The sequence below is a fragment of the Neovison vison genome, chromosome 1 (genome assembly GCF_020171115.1).
Source record: "Neovison vison isolate M4711 chromosome 1, ASM_NN_V1, whole genome shotgun sequence".
In the NCBI taxonomy this organism is placed as follows: domain Eukaryota; kingdom Metazoa; phylum Chordata; class Mammalia; order Carnivora; family Mustelidae; genus Neogale; species Neogale vison.
Genome location: NC_058091.1, coordinates 191,877,844 through 191,901,364, shown reverse-complemented (window position 1 = coordinate 191,901,364; position 23,521 = coordinate 191,877,844). Strand labels below are relative to the sequence as shown.

The following is a 23,521-nucleotide window of genomic DNA, read 5'->3' as shown; positions in this document are numbered from 1 at the left end:
GGGAAGTCCTCAAAAAATTAAAAATAGAATTATTTTATGATCAAGTAATTTCTCTACCAGGAATATTCCCAAAGAATACAAAAGCACTAATTTGGAGGGATATATGCCTCCCTGTGTTTACTGCAGCATTATTTACAAAGCCAAATTATAGAAGCAGTCAAAGTGTCCACTAATAGATGGACGCATGGATAAAGACAATGTGAAATACATATACAATGGAATAAAAGAATGCAGTCTTGCCATTCACAACAGTATGGATGGTCCTAAAGGTTATAATCTTGAGCAAAATAAGTCATTCAGAGAAAACAAATACCGAATGATTCCACTTATATGTGGAATTTAAGAAACAAAACAAATGAAAAAAAAAAAAAGAGGGGAACAAAAAGCCAGACTCTAAATACAGATGATAAGCTGGTGGTTGCCACAGGGAAGGTGGGTGGGGGAGTAGGTAAAATAAAGGAGATTAAAAGTACACTCATTGTGATGAGCATTGATGAGCACTGAGTGATATATAGTAATATATAGTATTGAAAAATAATAAAATGAAATAAGATAAATGAAACTTCAGCAAATGATATTACTCCCACTTTATGCTTATTTCAAATATTTCATAAAAACATATAAGAAAATTTTATATAAAAACTTCAAAATTAGTATAATGAGCAGAAAAGGTCTACCTGCAATTTTAGTTGCTATAGGGCGTGTTAATGAAAACTGATTTTCTATATACAAAGGCAAATATTCAGAAGCGCCAATAAAAACAAAAGATCCTGCAGCTTTAGTCAGAGCTAGGCATATTAATATTGGATTCTTCAACAGAACCTAAATAAAATAGAAACGTTAGACACAAATTATTTCATTTTGTTAGGTAAAGAAAAATAGATTTATTCACTCACTTGTTAATGACCAATCAGCAAAAATTTTACCTTTCCCAATCTAAACTGAACATATATATAAATCAAAATCTGCAGTTCACCAGTATATAATATATAATAATATACTATTAAAGACATGTAGTATTTGAACCATTTTTATTCATTTGACCTCCATATCACCCATAATTTTTATTTGAGATTCTGGCAGTTTTCTAAAAAAATTAAGGAAAAATAGATATCATTAACCAGGTGTCTAGAATGTTCCTTTACCTTAGTTAATCTATTTCTTTCCTTAAGAAATCTTTTCACCTAACTAAAAAACAAAATGAAGATAACTTAAGCAACACACAAGGAAAATTACTAGTATTACTATTAAGATTCTATAACATTTTACTCCTGGGTATTCCACATACAGTGAAGTCACGTACATTCTGCATTTGTTTTTAAAGATTTTATTTATTTATTTGGCAAATCACAAGTAGGCAGAGAAGCAGGCAGAGAGAGAGGAGGAAGCAGGCTCCCTGCTAAGCAGAGAGCCTGATGCGGGGCTCGATCCCAGGACCCTCAGATCACGACCCGAGCCAAAGGCAGAGGCTTTAACCCACTGAGCCACCCAGATGCCCAAATTCTGCATTTTTTGAACTTACTCAGAAGTCTCAGGAGGATGTATAGTACTATTATACTATACATAGTAATTAACATGATAATTAACATTAAAATATAAACTTTCAAACTGATTTCTGTATTTCTTATATACTTATCTTTGAAACATTTCAGTGGCATTTTGTTTATATATTGTTAAATTAACTTAATTTTTCTTCTAGTCATAAACACCATTTTAAAAAATCTAAACATATTCTCTGTATTAATCTAATTCATCTTCTGAGTGCTATCTAAATTTACATACTGTGATCCTACCATATTCATCTACTCCCACAAGTTAGGTTCACTTCAACTCCCACTGTCACAAACAAGACTATATTAAATGTGCCTGTGCGCGCACTATTAAGGACCAGGGTAGAATGTCTTTGGAAGTATATATCCCAGAACAGGATTGCTTGGGCATTAAGATGTACCATACACTCCATTCCATGATTTCTTTAAAATTTTTCCCCAAAATGTATCACTTTATAATCCCACCATAATGAAGCAGAGTTTTCTATTTTCTTCCTGTAGCAACTTATAAAATTCACCACAGCAATATTTTCAGTTTCACATACCCTTCCAGAACTTTGCCATTCTCCCATCAGGAGGCATCGAACTGGGAAAGTCCTCAATGACTGTCTCAACAAAGAGATGCGGCATGACTTCTGAGGTTGGATCATAACATGACAATAGGACTTCTGCTGTTTATACTCACTCTCTCAGGACTCTGGCTTTGGGACTCTTTCACCATGTTGTGAGAAGTCAAGGCCAGATGGAGAGGCCATGTGTGCGTGTTCCAGCACACAGCCAGTATCGATAGCTCACAGTTAAGTAAACAAGCCATCAGAGGATTTTATCCCCCAGACTTCACTTTAATTGACAAGTAGAGCTGAGCGGAGTAAGCCCTGACAAAGCTGCAGATTAATGAGCAAAACCATGTTCTATTATTTAAGCCACTAAGTTTTGGGGTGGTTTGTCACGTAGCAATAGATAAGTAGTACACTCCACGTAATCACAAACACTTGGTATTATCAGCTTTTAAAATTTTGCCACGCTGATGGATATAAAGTCATACCACAATGCTTTATATGGTACTTTCCTAAATTCAAATCCAACTGAGCATTTCTTCATGTAATTCATAGCTATTTAGACTTGGTTATTGTGTGTGAACTGCTTATTCATATTTCTATTAGGCTTCCTAAAATTTTTGTATAGATTTTCCAGGAATTCCTTATTTATTCTAAATACTAATCTCTTGTTAGATTGAGAGATGTTACTCATCTTTTTTTTTTTTTTTTTTTAAGATTTTACTTCTTTATTTGACAGAGTTCTCAAGTAGGCAGAGAGGCAGGCGGGGGCTGGGGGGAGCAGACTCCCTGCTGAGCAGAGAGTCCGATGCAGGGCTCGATCCCAGGACCCTGAGGTCATGACCTGAGCCAAAAGCAGAAGCTGAACCCACTGAGCCACCCAAGCTCCCCTGTTACCCATCTTTTAACGTTGTCTGCAGTTTCCTTCATAGAACAGAAATCTTTGTCATAACTTTAATCCACTAATTTTTACTTTGTATTTTACATTATCGCAACCTTGCTTAACTTTTCCTACCTCTATGTCACAAGATACTTCTTTCATGGTTTAGCATTTTTTTTTTCTAGTCACGTTTTATTAACCTGTAAATCACCTTTGTGTATCATTTGAAGTAGTGGTCCAACTTCATTTCACCACACAGAGAATCAAATTTATCATCACCTTTACTGAACTATATCGTTGTACTGCCTCCCCTATCAGATAGCAAGTTTTTATATATATTAATCTGTTGCTGAGTTCTGTCTTCTGTTTCACAGCTCTATACCATGATTTTATAGGAAACAGCAATCTGTATTAGGTATAACAGGTAGAATAAGGAACAGAAAACCTCGCTTTTATCTTGGCCCTCTAACTGATTTTTGGAACAATAATTAGCAAGTCACATCTCTCTATATTCCATTTTTAGGGAGTATTATATAATAGTAGATGCAGGAATGGTGTTTTAGTCAGGTACATGAGATATTTTTATATTCTTAACCTCGGTTCAGCTACCTGTATGTGTGTGTGTGAGTGTGTGTGTGTGTGTGTGTGTATGTGTGTATCCAAAGATATAGATGCCTTTGGAAAAATTACTCATCCTCTTTAAATTATTGCTTCATGATCTATAAACTAGAAATGATAATATATCTCCAAGTAATCATGAGAGTGGAATATATGTAATAATTTAATTTCTGGCAACTAGAAGTTACCCAGGAAAGAAGACACATCATTTTCATAATTTATAAAGTAAGAGGGTCACACTAGGTTAGGAGATTTGTTGTTTAGAAACTGTAGTGTGCTTTGAATCGTTGGGATGGTGTAAAACACAGATTACCAGGTCCTACTTTCAGAGTTTCTGATTCAGTAGGTTTGGAGCACAGCCCAAGAATTTGCAGTTTTAGCAGATTCCCAGGCAGTGATGATGGTGGTGGCTTGGGAGCCACACTAAGAACCACTGCCCTAGATAATTTTTGTGTTTGAACTTTTTAGAATTAAAATGAACAGGTTAATCCAGTTGATGAGACTTACTATAATGTTATACAGTAAAGTGAAAAAGCCAAAAACACTGAGTAGCTGAATAATTCAGCACTCCTAAAGAAACAGATTATTCAGAAGCAAATGGCAGCTTATCTGGTCTGCTTATCTGGTCTGCTCTCTAGTGGGCATTCCATTGTTTTGTCTTAATTGTCTTAATTGTCTTAATTGCTACAAAGACCGAGATATTCAGCTTCTTTCCATCAGCTGATTGTGCTTATATCTACTTATATTACTTCTATTACAGCTCACTGTATTGTCTGTATTAGCTGCTCACTGTATTGTCTCTCCATTTGCTTCTCTATCTCAATGGCCTTTGCACATTCATTTTCTCGTTGTCAGTTTATTAGAGCCGTGTCGTGTAAGTTTCCTGGCCTTTCTCCTACGTATACTCTCCCAAGAAATAGAAAGTTAACTAGCTGGTTTATAGCAGGTCTCCCTATTGGATAGTTTTCTCAAGCTATTTAATAGGTTTTTTAGTCTAAGGATTGCTATCTTAGGTTTAAGTTCTGATCCCAGACCTAGTTTTAAACTAGGACATTTGAACTACATTATATAGAGCATGGCAACTCTGCACAAGGAAATACTTCTGGGCACTTTATTCAGAAAGGGCTACAGGCACTTTACTTAGAAAGACACTGTGAGCATAGCAAACACTCAGACTACAACAGACCCTTCCGAAAAAGTATCTAGGCTTTCCTCGTTTTAAAAAAGTCTATTTTGGGTGGCTGGGTCAGGCGCCTGGGTGGCTCAGTGGGTTAAGCCTCTATCTTTGGCTCAGGTCATGATCTCAGGGTCCTGGGATCGAGTCCCACATCGGCTCTCTACTCAGCAGGGAGCCTGCTTCCCCTTCTCTCTGCCTACTTGTGATCTCTGTCTTTCAAACAAATAATTAAAATCTTCAAAAAATATATTTTTTTCTTAAATATAAATACAGGAGGCAAAGACAAAGGCCAGACAGAAAACCAGTATTTAAGGTATTTTATGTAATAAAATCAGACTTAATGTACTGAAAAAGAAAAGAAGAAATCAAATCTTCATAGTAGCAGATAATTCATGCAACAACCATTTCTTATAGTACTGTGGGCCTCACCCCTACTCCATCACGGTTTTATCTAAAACCATGGTCTTTACCACACCAGAGGGGGTTCATGCTGGTCTGGGATGCATGCTTTCAAATGGTAACCAACCAAAATAGTACTCCTGCATGTACTTACTCACTAAGAGTAGGAAACAAGGACAGGATCAGCAAAATAAAAGGTAAATGGTATAGTAGACACAGACAAGTAGACTGAGATACAGGACAGGGTTCAAGTAGCAGTGGGAAACAAATGTTAACGAGGAAACTGAGGCAGAGGAATGCTGCAGGAAGGAAAGAGCTCCTAAAGACCCAACCAAGATTCATTGAAGATGTGGTATGCAGTGTCCCAATTAATTATGGAACTTCTTCTTTTAGGTGATAGAAGCATTAATCTATTTTCTACCCTAATCAAAGTAGCATGACAGGAGACAATGATCTTGCCAGTAAAAGGCTTTAATGTCAGCAAATAGAAGGAAAACATTAAGTTGAAGAGGATACCAATAAACTTCTTTGAATTATTCAAGTGTTTTACTTGATCAATTAACTTCTCCCTTTCTCTCATCTTGGTTCCTCATGAAGAACATCTACAATTAGCCATAGAAAATCAATGATGGTTATCTTTATTAAATCTGTCAATAAGAGTAAAATAACTCACCTAGAAAAGGCTGTTTTTCCAAGTTTAAAAATGTTTCAGCCCTCTATCCTGAAATCTCACTTACTCTGCTTCTACAAACAACAATTTATTTCATCAAACCTAGTAGATGAATCAGAAACTGAAAATAGTACATGAAGTCCTGATATAAATACAAGTAATAACTATATTTTAAAAAATCTTGTGTCAAATGTATATTGATTCTAGTTTCTATGATAGCAGTTCACCTGTTTTCCAAGGAAATTCAATATTTTGACTACCAATAGCATAATATCTAAATAATTGGACACTAGTTGCCTTTGATGTATTCTGTCAACCATTTCTAGTCACAAAACTAATGAATAACACTTTAAATTCAATTTGTCCTATATAGCTCAAAAACTTCTTTCATATAATAATATTCATTACTAAGTCTTCATTCACTGGAGTTCTAGTGTATAAATGTCTTCTCTGTTAATAAGGTATAAGACTTAAGGCATGAGATAAAGAAAGAGAAGGTAAAGGTCGTTGATCTCTCTGCTCTATACATTTAAAAAGTTTTCTCCTATAAAATCTTATTCTTTACCTACTTCTAGCCAGTCTTAATTTCATTTTTTTCTTTTCCCTGATTTATTTCCCTAATTACTAAGCTTTCTATTTTTATTCTTTTGAAATATATTTTTAATCCATTATATTCTGAGAGCTATGGATAGTTATTGCTCTTTTTTTTGGCATTCTAAAACAAAATATTTTTGAAACATTTTCAAAATTCCACATTAACATTTCACTAATTCACATGCTTAATCTACTTAATCTATTTTTTATTATGTTGTTAGTCACCATACAATAGTACTCCTAGATGTGTACAGGGGTTTTTGATGTAGTGTTCCATAATTCATAGTTTGCATATAATACCCAGTGCTCTATGAAATATGTGTTCTCCTTAATACCTACCACCAGGCTCACCCATCCCCCCACCCTCTTCAGCTCTAAAACCCTCAGTTTCTTTCTTGGAGTACACAATCTCTCGTGGTTCCTCTCCCCTCCCCCAATTTCCCCCCTTCATTTTTCCCTTCCCTTCTTCTAATGTCCTCCGTGCTATTTCTTATGTTCCACAAATAAGTGAAACCATATGATAATTGACTTTCTCTGCTTGACTTATTTCACTTAGCATAATCTCCTTCAGTCCCACCCATGCTGATACAAAAGCTGGGTACTCATCTTTTCTGATGGCTGAGTAATATTCCATTGTGTATATGGACCATATCTTCTTTATCCATTCATCTATTGAAGGGCATCTTGGCTCTTTCCACAGTTTGGCTATTGTAGCCATTGTTGCAATGAACATTGGGGTGCAGATGATCCTTCTTTTCACTACATCTGTATCTTTTGGGGTAAATACCAGTAGTGCAATTGCAGGGTCATAAGGTAGCCCTATTTTTAAATTTTTGAGGAACTTCCACACTGTTTCCCAAAGTGGCTGCACCAACTTGCATTCCCACCAACAGCATAAGAGGGTTCACCTTCTATTCTTAAGCTTAAACCTATTGACTTTTTATTTGTAACTTTTCACCTCATGGATATTATAATGTTTTTTTTTTACTTGTTTATTTTTTTTCTTCAAATTTTTATTTAAATTCTAGTTGGGGCACCTGGGTGGCTCAGTGGGTTAAAGCCTCTGCCTTCAGCTCAGGTCATGATCCCAGGGTCCAGGGATCAAGCCCCACATCGGGCTCTGTGCTTGGTGGGAGCCTGCTTCCCCCCTCTCTCTCTGCCTGCCTCTCTGCCTACTTGTGATCTCTGTCTGTCAAATAAATAAACTTTTAAAAAAATCTTTAAAAAAATAATTAAATTCTAGTTAATTAACATAAAGTACAACATTGTTTCAGGAGTAGAGTTCAGTGATTCACCACTTACATACAACACCCAGTGCTCATCATAACAACTGCCCTCCTTAACACCCATCACCCATTTAATTCATCCCCTTCCCACTTCCCTCCATCAATCTTGTTTGTTCTCTATCTTTAAGAGTCTCTAATGATTTGTTTCCCCCTCTTCTCCTTTTTACCCTTCCCATATGTTCATCTATTTTGTTTCTTAAATTCCATGTATGGCGTTGTCTTTTTCTGACTGACTTACTTCACATAGCATAATACACTGTATCTCGATCCACGTGATTGCAAATGGCAATATATCATTCTTTTGGTGGCTGAGTAATATTCCTCTGTGTGTGTGTGTGTGTGTGTGTGTGTACACCACATTTTCTTTACCATTCATCAGCTGATGGACATTTGGTCTTTCTCATTATTTTGGCTATTGATGATAATGCTGGTATAAACATCAAAGTGCATATGCCCCTCTGAATCTGTATTTTTTTTAAATCCTTTGGGTAATGAATGACTATAATGCAATTGCTGGGTTATAGGATAGTCCTTTTCTTAACCTTTTTTTTAAAGATTTATTTATTTATTTGAGAGAGCGAGAGAGAGCAAGCAGAAGGAGAGAGAAACAGACTCCCCACTAAGCAGAGAGCCCGATGTAGAGCTCAATCCCAGGACTCTGAAATCATGTCCTGAGCTGAAATCAAGAGTCGGACACTTAACTGACTGGGCCACCCAGGCATCCCTATTTTTAACTTTTTGAGGTACCTCCATACTGTTTTCCAGAGCAGCTGCACCAGTTTGCATTCCCACCAAGAGTGCAAGAGGGGTCCCCTTTCCCTACAGCTCACCAAAATCTTTTAGTTCCTGTGTCGTTGGTTTCAGCCATTCTGACAGGTGTGAGGCGGTATCTCGTCATGGTTTTGATTTGCATTTCCCAGTGATGAGTGATGCTGAACATATTTTCATGAGTCTGTTAGCCATCTGTATGTCTTCTTTAGAAAAAATATCTATTCATGTCTTCTGCCCATTTCTTAACTGGATTATTTGGGTTTTGGGTGTTGAGTTTGGTAGTTCTTCATAGATTTTGGATACTAGCCCTTTATCAGATATGTCATTTGCAAATATCTTCTCCCATTCCACGGGCTACATTTTAGTTTTGTTGATTGTTTCCTTTGCTGTGCAGAAGCTTTTTATCTTGACAAACTACCAATAGTTTATTTCTGTTTTTGTTTCCCTTGCCTTCAGTGATGTGTTCAGTAAGAAGTTGCTACCATTGATGTCAAAGAAGTTGCTGCTTGTGTTCTCCTCTAGGATTCTGATGAATTCCTGTCTCACATTTAGGTCATTCATCCATTTTTTAATTTACTTTTGTGTGTAATGTACAAAGTGGTCTGATTTCCTTCTTCTGCATATTGTTGTCAGTTTTTCCAATACAATTTGTTGAAGAGACTATTTTTTTTCCACTGGATATTCTTTCCAGCTTTGTTGAAGATTAGCCGACCTTATAGTTGTGAATCCATTTTGGGGTTTTCTGTTCTGTTCTTTTGATCTGTGTGTCTGCTTTTGTGTCAGTACCATACTGTCTTAATAACTATAGCTTTGCAGTATAGTTTGAAATCCAGAATCATGATGCCTCCAGCTTTGCTTTTGTTTTTCAAGATTGCTTTTGTTACTCTGTGGCTTTGTGGTTCCATACACATTTTAGGATTGTTTTGTTCTAATGCTGTGAAAAATGTTGGTGGTATTTTGATAAGGGTTGTGTTAAATACGTAGATTGCTTTGGGTAGTATAGATATTTTAATAATATTTGTTCTTCCAATCCATAAGCATGGAAGACCTTTCTATTTCTTTGTGTCATCTTCAATTTCTTTTATAAGTGTTCTATAGTTTTCAGAGTACAGATCTTTTACCTCCTCTTTGGTTAGGTTTATTCCTATCTTACAGTTTTAGGTGCAATTGTTTTTTTTTTTTAAAGATTTTTTATTTATTTATTCGACAGAGAGAGATCACAAGTAGGCAGAGAGGCAGGCAGAGAGAGAGAGAAGGAAGCAGGCTCCCTGCTGAGCAGAGAGCCCGATGCGGAACTCGATCCCAGGACCCTGAGATCATGACCCGAGCCGAAGGCAGCGGCTTAACCCACTGAGCCACCCAGGCGCCCCTTTTGGTGCAATTGTAAATGGGATCAATTACTTGATTTCTCATTCTTCAGCTTCATTACTGGTGTACAGAAGTGCAACAAATTTCTGTACATTGATTTTGTATCCTGCAACTCTGCTGAATTCATGTATTAGTTCTAGCAATTTTTTGGTGGAATCTTTTGGATTTTCTACATGAAGTGTCCTGTCCTCTGCAAATAATGAAAGCTTACTTCTTGTCAACTTAGATTCTTTTTATTTCTTTTTGTTGTCTGGTTGTCAAAGGCTAAAGACTTCTAATACTATGTTAAATAGTTCTGTCTTGTTCCTAAACTTAGAAGAAAATCTCTCAGTTTTCCCCCAATGGTATTAGTTGTGGGTCCTTCATACATGGCCTTTATAATGTTGAGGCATGTTCCATATACACCCATTTTGTTGAAGGTTTTTAATCAAAAATGGATGCTGTATTTTGTTAAACACTTTTTCTGCACCTATTGAGAGGACCATATCATTCTTCTCTTTTTATTAATGTAATATATCATGTTGATTGTTTTGCAAATATTGAACCACCCTATACCCCAGGAATAAATCCCACTCAATCATGGTGAATAATTCTTTTAATGCTGGATTTGATTTGTTAATATATTATTGAGGATTTGCAATGGATATTATAACTTTATAAATATACTAAATATTTTGTCTCTGTTCTGGCTTTTTAGCTTTTATTTATGTCTATTTTATCTATTTTAAAATTAAAATTATCTTTACTGACATCTAAATAAAACTCTTTTCTTCCTTAATTGATGAATTTTCTTAAATATATAAGTAAGGACCAACAAGATATATGGTAATAGTAGAGAGAATACATTCTAAAACTAGATAGTTCTCTGGCTCCTTTAAATAAAAATTTATGACAAGAAAACTCTTTTTTTAGAAAAAAAACCCTACACCTAAAAAATCAGGAGATTTTTACCCATTGTTCAACTCCTTACATGAATTCTTATATTCCTTATGTGAATTCTTCAATGACCTGCATTGCTTAATTAACTCACGAGTAACCACCAACCTAATAGAAATCACTGGCTGACTCACTTAGGATCAGAGAAGAAATACCCTACTCAAATTTCACCAAAATGTAAAATAAAATAAAAAGAATAATCTCACCAACATGGCTTAATAGATACATTTTGCTGAGAAATAGCTTTGGCAGGTGCTAAACCATGAAACAAGGCAAACAGTGGGAACTTTTCTAATCTAGTCGGTTCCCTAAAGTATGGCCCATTTCCCCTCTGTTTTCTTACCTAAAGGCAAGAGCCTAGATACATAAGCTTTCTGTTGGATCTTAATGTTACATGTCTATATGTATATTTTAGAACATTTGCTTCCCCATATTTTAGGTTTTAATTTATTTTCTTTCTTTCTTAAGGCTCAAGAACCTCAAATCATATTCCTGCATGAAAGGTTTACCTTTTTTCTTCTACAAACCATTGTTAATAGCCCTGAATTTACAAATGCCAAGTAATTCTTTAGATGGTTCTTGCAACTGGGTCTCATATACTACAGCTGAATAAAAAATAACCATTTAGGGGCACCTGGGTGGCTCAGTGGGTTAAAGCCTCTGCCTTCGACTCAGGTCATGATCCCAGGGTCCTGGAATTGAGCCCCATAATCGGGCTCTCTGCTTGGCAGGGAGCCTGCTTCCTCCTCTCTCTGCCTGCCTCTCTGCCTACTTGTGATCTCTGTCTGTCAAATAAATAAATAAAATCTTAAAAAAAAAAAATAACCATTTATAATACCGAGAGAAAACTGCCTGTTAACAACACCCAAATCATACTGCCTTTTCAATTCTTATCCCACTCTAACCTGTTTTTTACATAAAACCATGTTTTAAAGTTCTTAAAACATTATTCCCTTAATTACATTAGTGACTTCCTATTGCATTAAAAACAAAATCTGAAGTTCTCATTGTCCCACAAGGACCTTCAAGAGCTAGCCTCTGCTTGTCTCTCCAACCTAGTATATTCTTACACCCTGCCCACCAAGCAACCATGCTCTAAACATACAAGTATTCTCTAAACTGAATGTAGCCAAAACTCTGCTGTCTCAAGCTGTTTCCACATATGTTTCTTATGCCCGGAATTTTCTTAATGACCATTCTTTGCATGAGTAATTCCTTCTCTTGCTTTAGGGTTTTCCATTTAAAAGCTCCTGTTTGGTGAAGCTGACTTTGACCCAATTCCATTTTACATGGAATTTCCTCTACATAATTGTTAATCACTTGCTTTTAATCTGTAATTTTTTTAAGATCTAAGACCCACACAAGAACATGGCTCCATACAGCCATGGGTGTTAGAATTTTATCTTCAATGCCATTCTGCCCACAACATAAAGGATAAAGTTATGAAAAGGAGAAGAGGAAGCAAATTGAATATAGAATCACTATTTAGAAGCTGGGTTTTTTTTCAGGGCGCCGGAGGGATCAGTCAGATGAGCATCGGACTCTCAGTTTCAGCTTAGATCATAATCGCAGGGTCGTGAGATCGAGCTCCATGGCCCACTCCACACTGAGCATGGAGTCGGCTTGAGATTCTTTGCCTCTCCACCCCCTTCTGCTCCTCCTCTGCTTGCACTCACTCTCTGTCTCTTACTCTCTTAAATAAATAAAATCTAAAAAATTTTAAAAAGAAGTTGAGTTTTTAAATCCCTCCATGTCTATATCGTAGGTCTTGTTTCTCACCTAGAGAAGCAAAGATTTCTTCTCCATTGGATACTGAGATATTTTCCATAAAATATGATGTTTGCAAGAATATTTGCTAACTTCTCGAGTTCTCTGCTAAGTTATTTAAGCATACTAAAAAGATGTTAATACCTGTAAGTCATCTCATTAAATGTCTTATGTATTTCTTCAGGGAAAGAACAAAACAAATTAACACAAAAGTAAAATTAAAAGAAATAGAGGGAAAATACTAGTACCATTCTCTGACACTAGCCATGTTCCTGGAAATGCCACTTATGTAAGGCAGGTCCTATTTCCCATTATCTATAAAATGAAAAAGTTAATTAAGACTTTGAAAGTCCTACTCAGATTTTAGTTGAACACTTTGTGGTTATTTTCTTAAATCTTCTACAGGTCAACTTATTTGCCTTATGTGCATAAAATATTTTACTTTACCCAAAGAGTAGCAAATAAATCCTTGATACTAGTTTCAAATTCCTTATCTTTAATCTGTCCACCAAATGGATGAGGCTGCTTACGCTTCTCAGCTTTTATCTTTGCTGTACCTATATGATAACAAGTAAAAGAATCTTATGACATGTTTGAGTAATTAAAAAAGTATACAAATATATGCACACATCTTAATAAATCCAGTTTTTCTTGAAATGACAAGGGAGCTATGTGTGAACAAGCTAAGATCAATCTAATTAAGTAAAAAGCACATTCTCTTAAAACAGTGTTGTCATGAAGAATATTCTATAATAATGAAAATTTTCCATATCTGTACTGTCTAATACTGTAGTGATGGGCTATATGAAGCTATTATTAATACTAGAAATGTAGCTCCTATGACTGAGTACATGGGTTTCTAATTTTAATTTGAAATTTAAGTAGCCACATGTGGCAAGTGACTTTAGCATTTGACAGCACAGCCCTAAAATGTAAAAGAGTAATCTTTGACATTGCTAAAAATATTTTATACTACTGTTAGGAAAGTATATGATTTCTCTAATGTTACATGTTATTTTTCAGTGTTTTAAAAAAAAAGTTAATACTTATTTTATCTTACAATAATTCTTTCATGTATTAAATAATACTAGACAAATAGATTAAAACATGCTTCTTTTTAAAGAAAAATTATGAACTCTAGTATTTTAAAAAATGACAAGAAGCAAAAATACATACTAATGAAAGTCTGGCACATAAATAAATTAATATTTGGCCAAATCCAGCTTCATTTGCTCAAATAACACTAGCATATGTCACCATATCTCCATAACAAAAAGAAATGTGGTTCAGCCATATTCTGACATTGGAGATGGGGGTGGGGACAAGGAACCTATTGTCTTTTAATTAAATGAATTATAGTTTTATAGTCACCTTGTACACTGTGTGGAAAGCATGACAATGGTATTAATGTAGACCATGCAATAAGTGAAACCATACCAAAATAAATCCACCAATGCTGCAGCCAGCTTTGAATGTCATAACTATCTTCAACACTTTAACAGAGAAAAAATAAAAACATTTAACATCGTATATTTTATTAAAATAATGCAATAATCAAACAGAGAAAGAGAGAGAAATGGAACATTTTCTGTTAATTTGTCCCTATTGTTTTGTTTTGCTGATTGTGAGTTCTCCAATTATGTAGTTTTCTTTTATCCTGCAGGAGTCTAAATTTTTCCCTTTTCTTTCTTTTCCCATGTCCACCCAGGTGGCAAAAATAATTCTTTGTTCTTTTTTACTTTTTTTCTTTTTTTCTTTCTTTTTTTTTTTTTTCTTCAGCAGAAACCATGTGTTTGGAAGACTATCCCTTTAAATATCACCTATCCTTTAAAATCACCCCTGCCCCTTTAAATCATGCACACCCTTTAGGACAACCCTGGCCCTTTAAGGTACATAACTAACACTTTATCTGAAATCTGGCCCTTTAAATCATCAATACTTGGAAATCTCTTTCATACAGTTCCTTCTCTGACTCAACTCAGATTGAATGTTAATTACCCTTCTAGTGATCATACCTAATGGCCCGAAGGACCCTTTTATAGGCTTTATCTTCTGCAGTTTTTCTTGGTCTGCCTTTGCAGACTTTGCAGTGAGCAGGGTGGGATGGGAATGTGAGGGATCCTGTGCTGGATTTGTTGATTTTCTCTTTTTACTGATTGTTCATTTTGCAGTTTCAACATTCTTTGCCTTCAGTTATGCTAAAAGGCCACAATCTTGGAAAATTTTTCATAGTTGTGAAATTATTTTATATCACTTAGGGAGAAGATTGTTACTAGGGCTATGTGTTTCCTCACTGATTATAATACTTAGAAATTTGCTCTTTTTCTCTTTTTGTTTTTGAATCCAGCTATGTATTGTAAGTATGTGCATTATGCTACATATGGTTATTACGTATGTGTAAACAACTGATAACCAAGAAGACTGAGGAAATTAATTAAAAGTGTAAGCAAAGAACAAAGGAAAAAACAAAGTATAAGCAAAGAATTGAATACAGTGCCCTCTATATCAATAGATTTTCCTCCTACTAGAAATAATTAAGAAACATAATACTATAAAGATTCCATGCACAATACTAACAAAACACTTTAAATTACTAGAAATAAGCTTAGTGGAATATTTTCAATAAAGAGAATCCCTTTCTGACAACTATCATATGATCTCCCTGATATGAAGAAGTGGAGATGCAATGTGGGGGGGTTGGGTGGTAGGAAAAGAAAAATTGAAAGAAGGTGGGATTGGGAGGGAGACAAACCATAAAAGACTCAATCTCAAAAAACAGACTGAGGGGCGCCTGGGTTGCTCAGTGGGTTAAAGCCTCTGCCTTCGGCTCAGGTCATGATCCCGGGGTCCAGGGATCGAGCCCAGCATCGGGCTCTCTGCTCTGCGGGGAGCCTGCTTCCTCCTCTCTCTCTCTGCCTGCCTCTCTGCCTACTTGTGATCTCTGTCTAATAAATAAATAAAATCTTTAAAAAAAAAAAAAAGAACAGACTGAGGGTTGCTGGGGGGAGGGAGGACAGGAGAGGGTGGTGGGGATATGGACATTGGGGAGGGTATGTGATATGATGAGTGCTGTGAAATGTGTAAACCTGGTGATTCACATAGACCTGTACCCCTAGGGATAAAAATACATTATAGGTTTATTTTAAAAAAAATAAATAAATTTAATTTTTAAAAAAAAGAGAGAATCCCTTTCTGGAGAAATAAAAGAACTAAAATCTAATCAAGTTGAAATAAAAAGGGGTATTAACGAGATGCAATAAAAAATGGAGGCACTAATTATTAGGATAAATGAAGCAGAAGAGAGAATTAGTGATATAGAAGACAAAATGATGGAGAATAAAGAAGCTGATAAAAATGAGTCATGAGGGGAGAATCAGAGAAATAAATGATACTATAAAAATAAACAATATTAGAATTGGGATCCTAGAGAGGAGAATCAGAGAAATAAATGACACCATAAAAATAAACAATATTAGAATTGGGATCCTAGAAGAGTAAAGGGTACAGGCAGAAGGTATCTTTGAGCAAGTTACAGTTGAGAACATACCTAATCTGAGGAAGGAAACAAATATTCAAGTTCAGGAGGTACAGAGAACCCCCTCAAAACCAATAAATATAGGTAAATATCTCAACATATAACAGTGAAGCTTGCAAATCTCAGAGACAAAGAAAAAGTTCTGAAAGCAGCTAAGGACAAGAGGTCCTTAACATATACAAGCAGAAACATTAGATTGGCAGAACACCTATCCAAAGAGACCTGGGAAGATAGAAAGGACTGGCATGATATAGATAGGGTGCGAAATGAGAAATATATGCACCAAGAATACTTTATTCAACCAGGTAGTCAATCAAAATAGAAGGAAGATTAAAAGCTTCAGGACAAACACATACTAAAAGAATTTGTGATCACTGAACCAGCCTTGCAAGAAATATTAAGGGGGATCTTTTACCCAAAGAGAGAGCCTAAAAGTAACATAGACCAGAAAGAAACAGAGACAATATACAAAACAGTGACTGTACAAGTAATACAATGGCACTAAATTTAAATCTTTCAATAGATACTCTGATATACATTACTCTGAATGTAAATGGGGGAAAAGCCCCAATTAAAAGACACAGGATATCAGATTAGATAAAAAAGCAAGACCCATAGATAAGCTGCTCACAAGAGATTCATTTTAGACCCAAAGACACCTCCAGATTGAAAGTGAGAGGGTGTAAAACCATTTATCATGCTAATGGACATCAAAAGAAAGCTGGGGTGATAATCCTTATATCAGACAAGTTAGATTTTAAACCCAAGACTGTAATAAGAGATGAGGAAGGACACTAGATCATAAGTAAAGGGTCTATCCACCAAGTAGATCTAACAATTGTAAATATTTATGCCCCTAACATGGGAGCAGCCAATTATAAACATGAATTATCAACAAAATTAAAGATACATATTGATGATAATACAATAATAGTAAGGTACTATAACACTCCATCCACTGCAATTGACAAATCATCTAAGTAGAAGATCAACAAGGAAAAAGGGCTTTGAAGGACACATTGGACCAGATGGACTTCACAGATATTTTCAGAGCATTCCATCCTAAAGCAACAAAATATACATTCTTCTGGAGTGCACATGGAATATTCTCTAGAATAGATCACATACTAGGTCACAAATCATATTTCAACCAGTACCAAAAGTCTGTGATTATTCCCTGCATATTTTCAGACAGTGCTTTGAACTGTCAGCTCAATCACAACAGAAAATTTGGAAAGAACTCAAATATAAGGAGGTTAAAGAGCATCTGACTAAAGAATGATGGGGTCAACCAGGAAATTAAAGAAGAATTTAAAAGAATTCATAGAAACAAATGAAAATGAAAACCCAACTATTCAAATCCTTTGGAATGCAGCAGAGGTGGTCCTAAGACTGAATAGCAATACAAACTTTTCTCAAAAAAACAAAAAAGATCTCAAATACACAACCTAACTTTATACCTAAAGGAGCTGGAGAAATAATATCAAATAAAGACTAAATCCAGCAGGAGAAGAGAATTAATAAAGATTAGAACAGATATCAGTGAAATAGAAACAAAAAAAAAAAATAGTAGAACAGATCAATGAAATTAGGAGTTGGTTCTTTGAAAGAATTGATAAGATTGATAACCCCCTGGCCAGACTTATTAAAAAGAAAAGAGAAAGGGCACAAATAAATAAAATAATGAATGAAAGAAATCACAACCAACACTGAAGAAATACAAACAATTATAAGAACATATTGTGGAGCAACTATACAGCAAAAAAGTAGGCAATCTGGAAGAAACAGAGACATTCCTAGAAACATATAAACTACCAAAACTGAAACAGGAATAAATAGAAAAAATGAACAGACCAATAACCAGCAAGGAAAATGAAGCAATAATCAAAAATCTCCCAACAGGGATGCCTGGCTGACTCAGTCATTTAAGCATCTACCTTTGACTCAGGTCATGATTTCAGGGTCCTGGGATTGAGTCCTGAATTGGACTCCTTGCTCAGCAAGGAGCCTGGTTCTCCCACTGCCTACAGCTCCCCCAGTTTGTGCTTTCACTCTCCCTCTCTTTGACAAATAAATAAAATCTTTTAAAAAAATCCCCAAAACAAGAGTCCAGGGATGGATGGCCTCCCAGGAGAATTCTACCAAACATTTAAAGAATTAATAACTATTCTTCTGAAGCTGTTTCAAAAAATAGAAATGGAAGGAAAACTTCCAAACTCTTTCTATGAGGCCAGCATTACCTTGATCATAAAACCAGACACAGACCCCACTAAAAAGAATTACAGACCAATATCCCTGATGAACATGGATACAAAAATTCTCACCAAGATACAAGTCAACAGGATCCAACAGTACATTAAAAGGCTTATTCACCACAACCAAGTGAGATTTATTCCTGGGCTGCAAAGGTGGTTCAACATCTGTAAATCAACCAGTGTAATACAATACATTAATAAAAGAAAGGATAAGAACTCTATGATCCTCTCAATAGATGCAGAAAAGGCATTTGACAGTGTATAGCATCCTTTCTTGGTTAAAACTCTTTAAAGTGTAGGGATAGAGGGTACATACCTCAATATCATAAAAGCCATATGTAAAAAGCCTACAGAGAATATCATTCTCAATGGGAGAAAACTGAGAGCTTTTCCCCTAAGGTCAGGAACATGGCAGGGATGTTCACTCTCACCACTGTTGTTCAACATAGTACTAGAAGTCCTAGCTTCGGCAGTCAGACAACAAAAAGAAATAAAAGTCATCCATCCAAATCAGCAAAGAAGTCAAACTCTCGGTCTTCACAGATGACATGATACTCTATGTGGAAAAACCAAAAGACTCCACCAAAAAATTTCTAGAACTCATACAGGAATTCAGCAAAGTAGAGGATATAAAATCAATATGCAGAAATCAGTTGCATTTTTATACACTAACAATGAGACAGAAGAGAAGTTAAGGAGTCAATCCCACACACAATTGCACCAATATCCCTAAGATACCCAGGAATAAGCCTAACCAAAGAGGCAAATGATCTGTACTCAGAAAACTATAGAACACTCGTGAAAAAACTGAATAACACAAAGAAATGGAAGAACATTACAAGCTTATGGACTGCCAGAACAAATATTGTTTATATATATATATATACACACATACATCTATGTGTGTATACACACACACACAAACATACATACATACATACACAGATACATACATATATACAGACACACACAATGGGATACTACTCAGTCATCAAAAAATGACATCTTACCATTTGCAATGATGCGGATGGTATTTGGCTATAACTAGAGGATATCTGGCTAAGTGAAATGAGTCAATCAGAGAAACACAATTATTATATGATCTCACTCATATGTGGGACTTAAGAAACAAAACAAATAGGGGAAGGGAGGGAAAAATAAAATAAGATGAAATCAGAGAGGAAGACAAAACATAAGAGACTCATAATCATAGGAAACAAACTGAAGTTTGCTGGGAGAGGTTAGGGGATGGGGTTACTGGGTGAAGAAGTGCACATGATGTAATGAGCACTGGGTATTATATAAGACTGATGAATCCCTGAACTTTACTTCAAAAATGAATAATTGAATTTAAATTAAAAGGAATTAAAAAGGAAAAAAAATTATTCTAATTATATTCTTCAAATGTAGTTTGTGTCTTTTTACTACAAATTAGCTAGCACTAAATATTCAGAATCTTTGCTAACTACATATAATATAATGTAATGTAATATAATATATAATATAATATGTATATTATATATATCACTGTTATTCTTTTTGCAAATTAGTAGTGAAATGGAACCAATTTCTATATATTTTTATGTTTATTGGGAATATGTATTCCTTCCTTTGTGAACTTCCTGCTAATCTTTACAAGTGTTTGCAGGAGTTTTTTTTCCCTTATTGATCTCTAGAAGATTCTTAATGTATTAAGTTAGTACCCTTTTATGTCATAAATATTGAAGTCTGTTTTATGTAAAAAAAATAAATAAAAATTAAAATTTAAAAAAAAGGAATGATCCATAAATGTCATCAGTACAATGAGATATCTATCCCTTTGAGGGGGGAAAGAGAAACTTTACCCATTTGTCATATTAAATAAAAAAAAAATTAAAATTGGATGTTACATTCATATGTATAACTAAAACCAGACAAAGACACTACAAGAAAAGAAAATTACAAGCCAATATCCTTGGTGCACACAGATTCAAAAATCCTCAACAAAATCTTAGGAAACCAAATTTAACAATACATTAAAAGAATCATACACCATGATCAAGTGGGATTTATAACAGGCATATAAGGATGGTTCAATAACTGCATATCAATCAATGTGATACACCACATGAACAAATTGAAAGATAAAAATCATAGGATCATGTTAATTGATATAGAGAATCATTGACAAAATTCATCATTCATTCATAATAAAAACTTTCAACAAATTGAACTTAAGGAAACATACATCAACATAATAAAGACCATATATGACAAAGTAAGATCAGGAGCAAGACAAGGAAGCCCACTTTCAGTCAACACAGCACTGGACATACTAACCCAATCAACTGGCCAAAAAAAAAACAATAAAGGCATTCAAATCAGAAAGGAACAAGTAAAACTGTCTCTGAAGAGGACATGATCCTAAATATAGAAAACTTAAAGATTCCACCAAAAAACTGTTGAAGGTACCAAGTCATGACACCATTCTATCAAGTCAGCTATTTCTGGACAATGGATTACAGAGTAAGACCAGTGAAATCTGTAGTTGTCATACTGTCACACTTTTCTTGTCTTCTCAGATGGTCCCTTGTCAGAGGTAGTATGATGAGAGAAACCACAGTGATGAATATGGCATCTATGAGTCTTTGAATGGTATTGTTAGAAGAAGCACCATATGTACATGTTACAGACTAAATGTTTAGACATTTCTCCAAAGAAAATAGACAAATAGGCAACAAGTAAATGAAAAGGTGCTCAATATCACTAATCATTAGGGAAAAGAAAATCAAAACTGCAATGAGCTATCACCTCATAACTGTCAGGATGACTATTAGAAGAAGGATAAAGAGAAGAAAAAAGAAGAAAGAAAAGGTGGAGGAGGAGGCAGAAGAAGAAAGAAAATAGCAAGTGCTAGCTAGGACATTGAAAAATTGGAACCCTTATATAATACTAGTGGCAATGTAAATGGTAGAGCCTCCATGGAAAATAAGATGAAATTTCCTCAAAAATATTAAAAATAGAATTACCATATGATTTACTAATCTCACTTCCGAGTATATATCCAAAAGAACTGAAAATATAATTTCAAAGAGATATTTGCTTATCCATGTTATCCATGTTAACTGAAGCATTATTCATAGTAATCAAGGAGTGGACATAATAAGCTAAATGTCCATAGACAGATACATGGATAAAGAAGTATGGCATATAAAATTAACAAGTCAGGAAATGACAGATGTTGGTGAGGATGCAGAGAAAGGGGGACCCTCCTACACTGTTGGTGGGAAGGCAAGCTGGATCAGTCACTCTGGAAAACAGTATGGGGGTTCCTCAAAAAGTTGAAAATAGAGCTATTCTATGACTCAGCAATTGCACTGCTAGGTATTTACTCTAAAGATACAAATGCAGTGATCTGAAGGGGCATGTGCACCCAAATGTTTATAGCAGCAATGTCCACAATAGCCAAACTATGGAAAGAGCCTAGATGTCCATCAACAGATGAATGAATAAAGAAGATATGGTATATATACACACAATGGAATACTATGCAGTCATCAAAAAAGAAATCTTGCTATTTGCTACAACATGGATGGAACTAGAGGGTATTATGCTGAGTGAAATAAGTCAATCAGAGAAAGATAATTATCATATGATCTCTCTGATATGAGGAATTTGAGAAGCAGAACAGGGGGTTGTAGACGGAAGGGAAGGAAAAAAATGAAACAAAATGGGATCAGGGAGGGAGACAAACCATAAGAGACTCTTACTCTCAGGAAACAAAACTGAGGGTTGCTGAGGGAGTGGGGGGAGGGATAGGGTGGGAAAAAAATAAAATAAAAATAAGTAAATAATAAAAGCTTAAAAGATAAAGAACTATAGCATATACATGCAATGGAATATTATTTAGCCTTTAAAAGGAAGAAAATACTGGCATATGCTATAGCATGGATTAACCTTGAGGACATTATGCTAAGTAAAATAAGCCAGTCATGAAAAAGACAAATACTACATGATCCCACTTACATGAGTTATAAAAAGTAGTCAAAATTGTAGAAAGTAGAATGGTGGTTTTCAGGGTCTGGGGAGAAGTGGGTAAATAGAAGTTATTTGTGATGGATATAGAGTTTTAGCTTTGCAAGATAAAAAGTTCTAGTGGTCTGTTACACAACAAAGTACACATGGTTAACACTGTATCATACACTTACAAATGGCTAAGTTGGTAAAGTTTATGTTATGTGGTTTCTCCACAATTTTTCAAAAAACTATGTAGAATAGTAATAAGGTTGTCATTGTAAATAGTGTTTTTAAAATTACATATCAAACACTAAAGATAAAAGTGTATATTCTAGATTTATATATACATATATATCCATATCAGTCACATTTACATGTTTTTCCTAAAAATATGGTTATTACAAATTAAGTGTATATGTTTATAGGTTACAGTATCTACCCAGAATATAGAAAACAATGTAAACAACAAACAAGGACATAAAATGGCTTACCTAATTGCAGAAGTTCTGTTCTTAGTGCCCTTCAAAAGGGGTGCTGCTATCCCATAACTCAGAGAATATCCAAATACAAAGGAAGCTTCCATTATACCTATAAAATGAATACTGAATATCAAACAACTACATAAGCCAGCTTTGTCATGATAAAAATTATATCACTGAAATAGATCACTTCTGAAATCCTCATGTCCTACTTTATTAGTCAGGATCCTCCTGAGAAACAAAACCCATAGGATACTGAAAGAGATTTTTAAGGCATTGCCTTATACAATTACAAGGCCTGCCAAGTCCAAATTTGTAGGGCAGGCCAGTAGGCTGGTAATCCAGGTTAGAGTTAATATTACAGTATTGAGTCCATACTTAAGCTTAAAACCCACAGGGCAGATCAGAAAGCTGGAAAAACTCAGGCAGAGTTTTTATCTAGCAGTCTAGAGAAAGAATTGCTTTTTTGGGAAACCTACATTTTTGCTCTGAAAGCCTTCAACTGATAAGATTCACTCACATAATAATGGATTAATAATGGAGAGTAATCTGTCTTATTCAGTCTACTGACCGTGTTACTCACATCTAAAAAATATAGCAGAAACATCTAGAATGATCTCTGGCCAAACAAATCTAGCAAAACAGACATATAAAATTAATTGTATATATATACATATATTCAT

At 35.0% G+C, this 23,521-nt stretch overlaps 1 protein-coding gene across 1 annotated transcript in view; it reads right to left on the bottom strand.

The window, feature by feature from the left end:
- SLCO6A1 (solute carrier organic anion transporter family member 6A1) overlaps positions 1-23,521 on the bottom strand; it is a 98,749-nt gene that overhangs the window by 55,190 nt on the left and 20,038 nt on the right. The window contains exons 4-7 of the mRNA XM_044240185.1: positions 22,851-22,947; positions 13,945-14,066; positions 13,021-13,130; positions 678-822 (exon numbers count right to left, since the gene is read on the bottom strand). Of these exons, the coding sequence (XP_044096120.1) occupies positions 678-822; positions 13,021-13,130; positions 13,945-14,066; positions 22,851-22,947 (474 nt within the window). The remainder of the gene's footprint in view (positions 1-677; positions 823-13,020; positions 13,131-13,944; positions 14,067-22,850; positions 22,948-23,521) is intronic.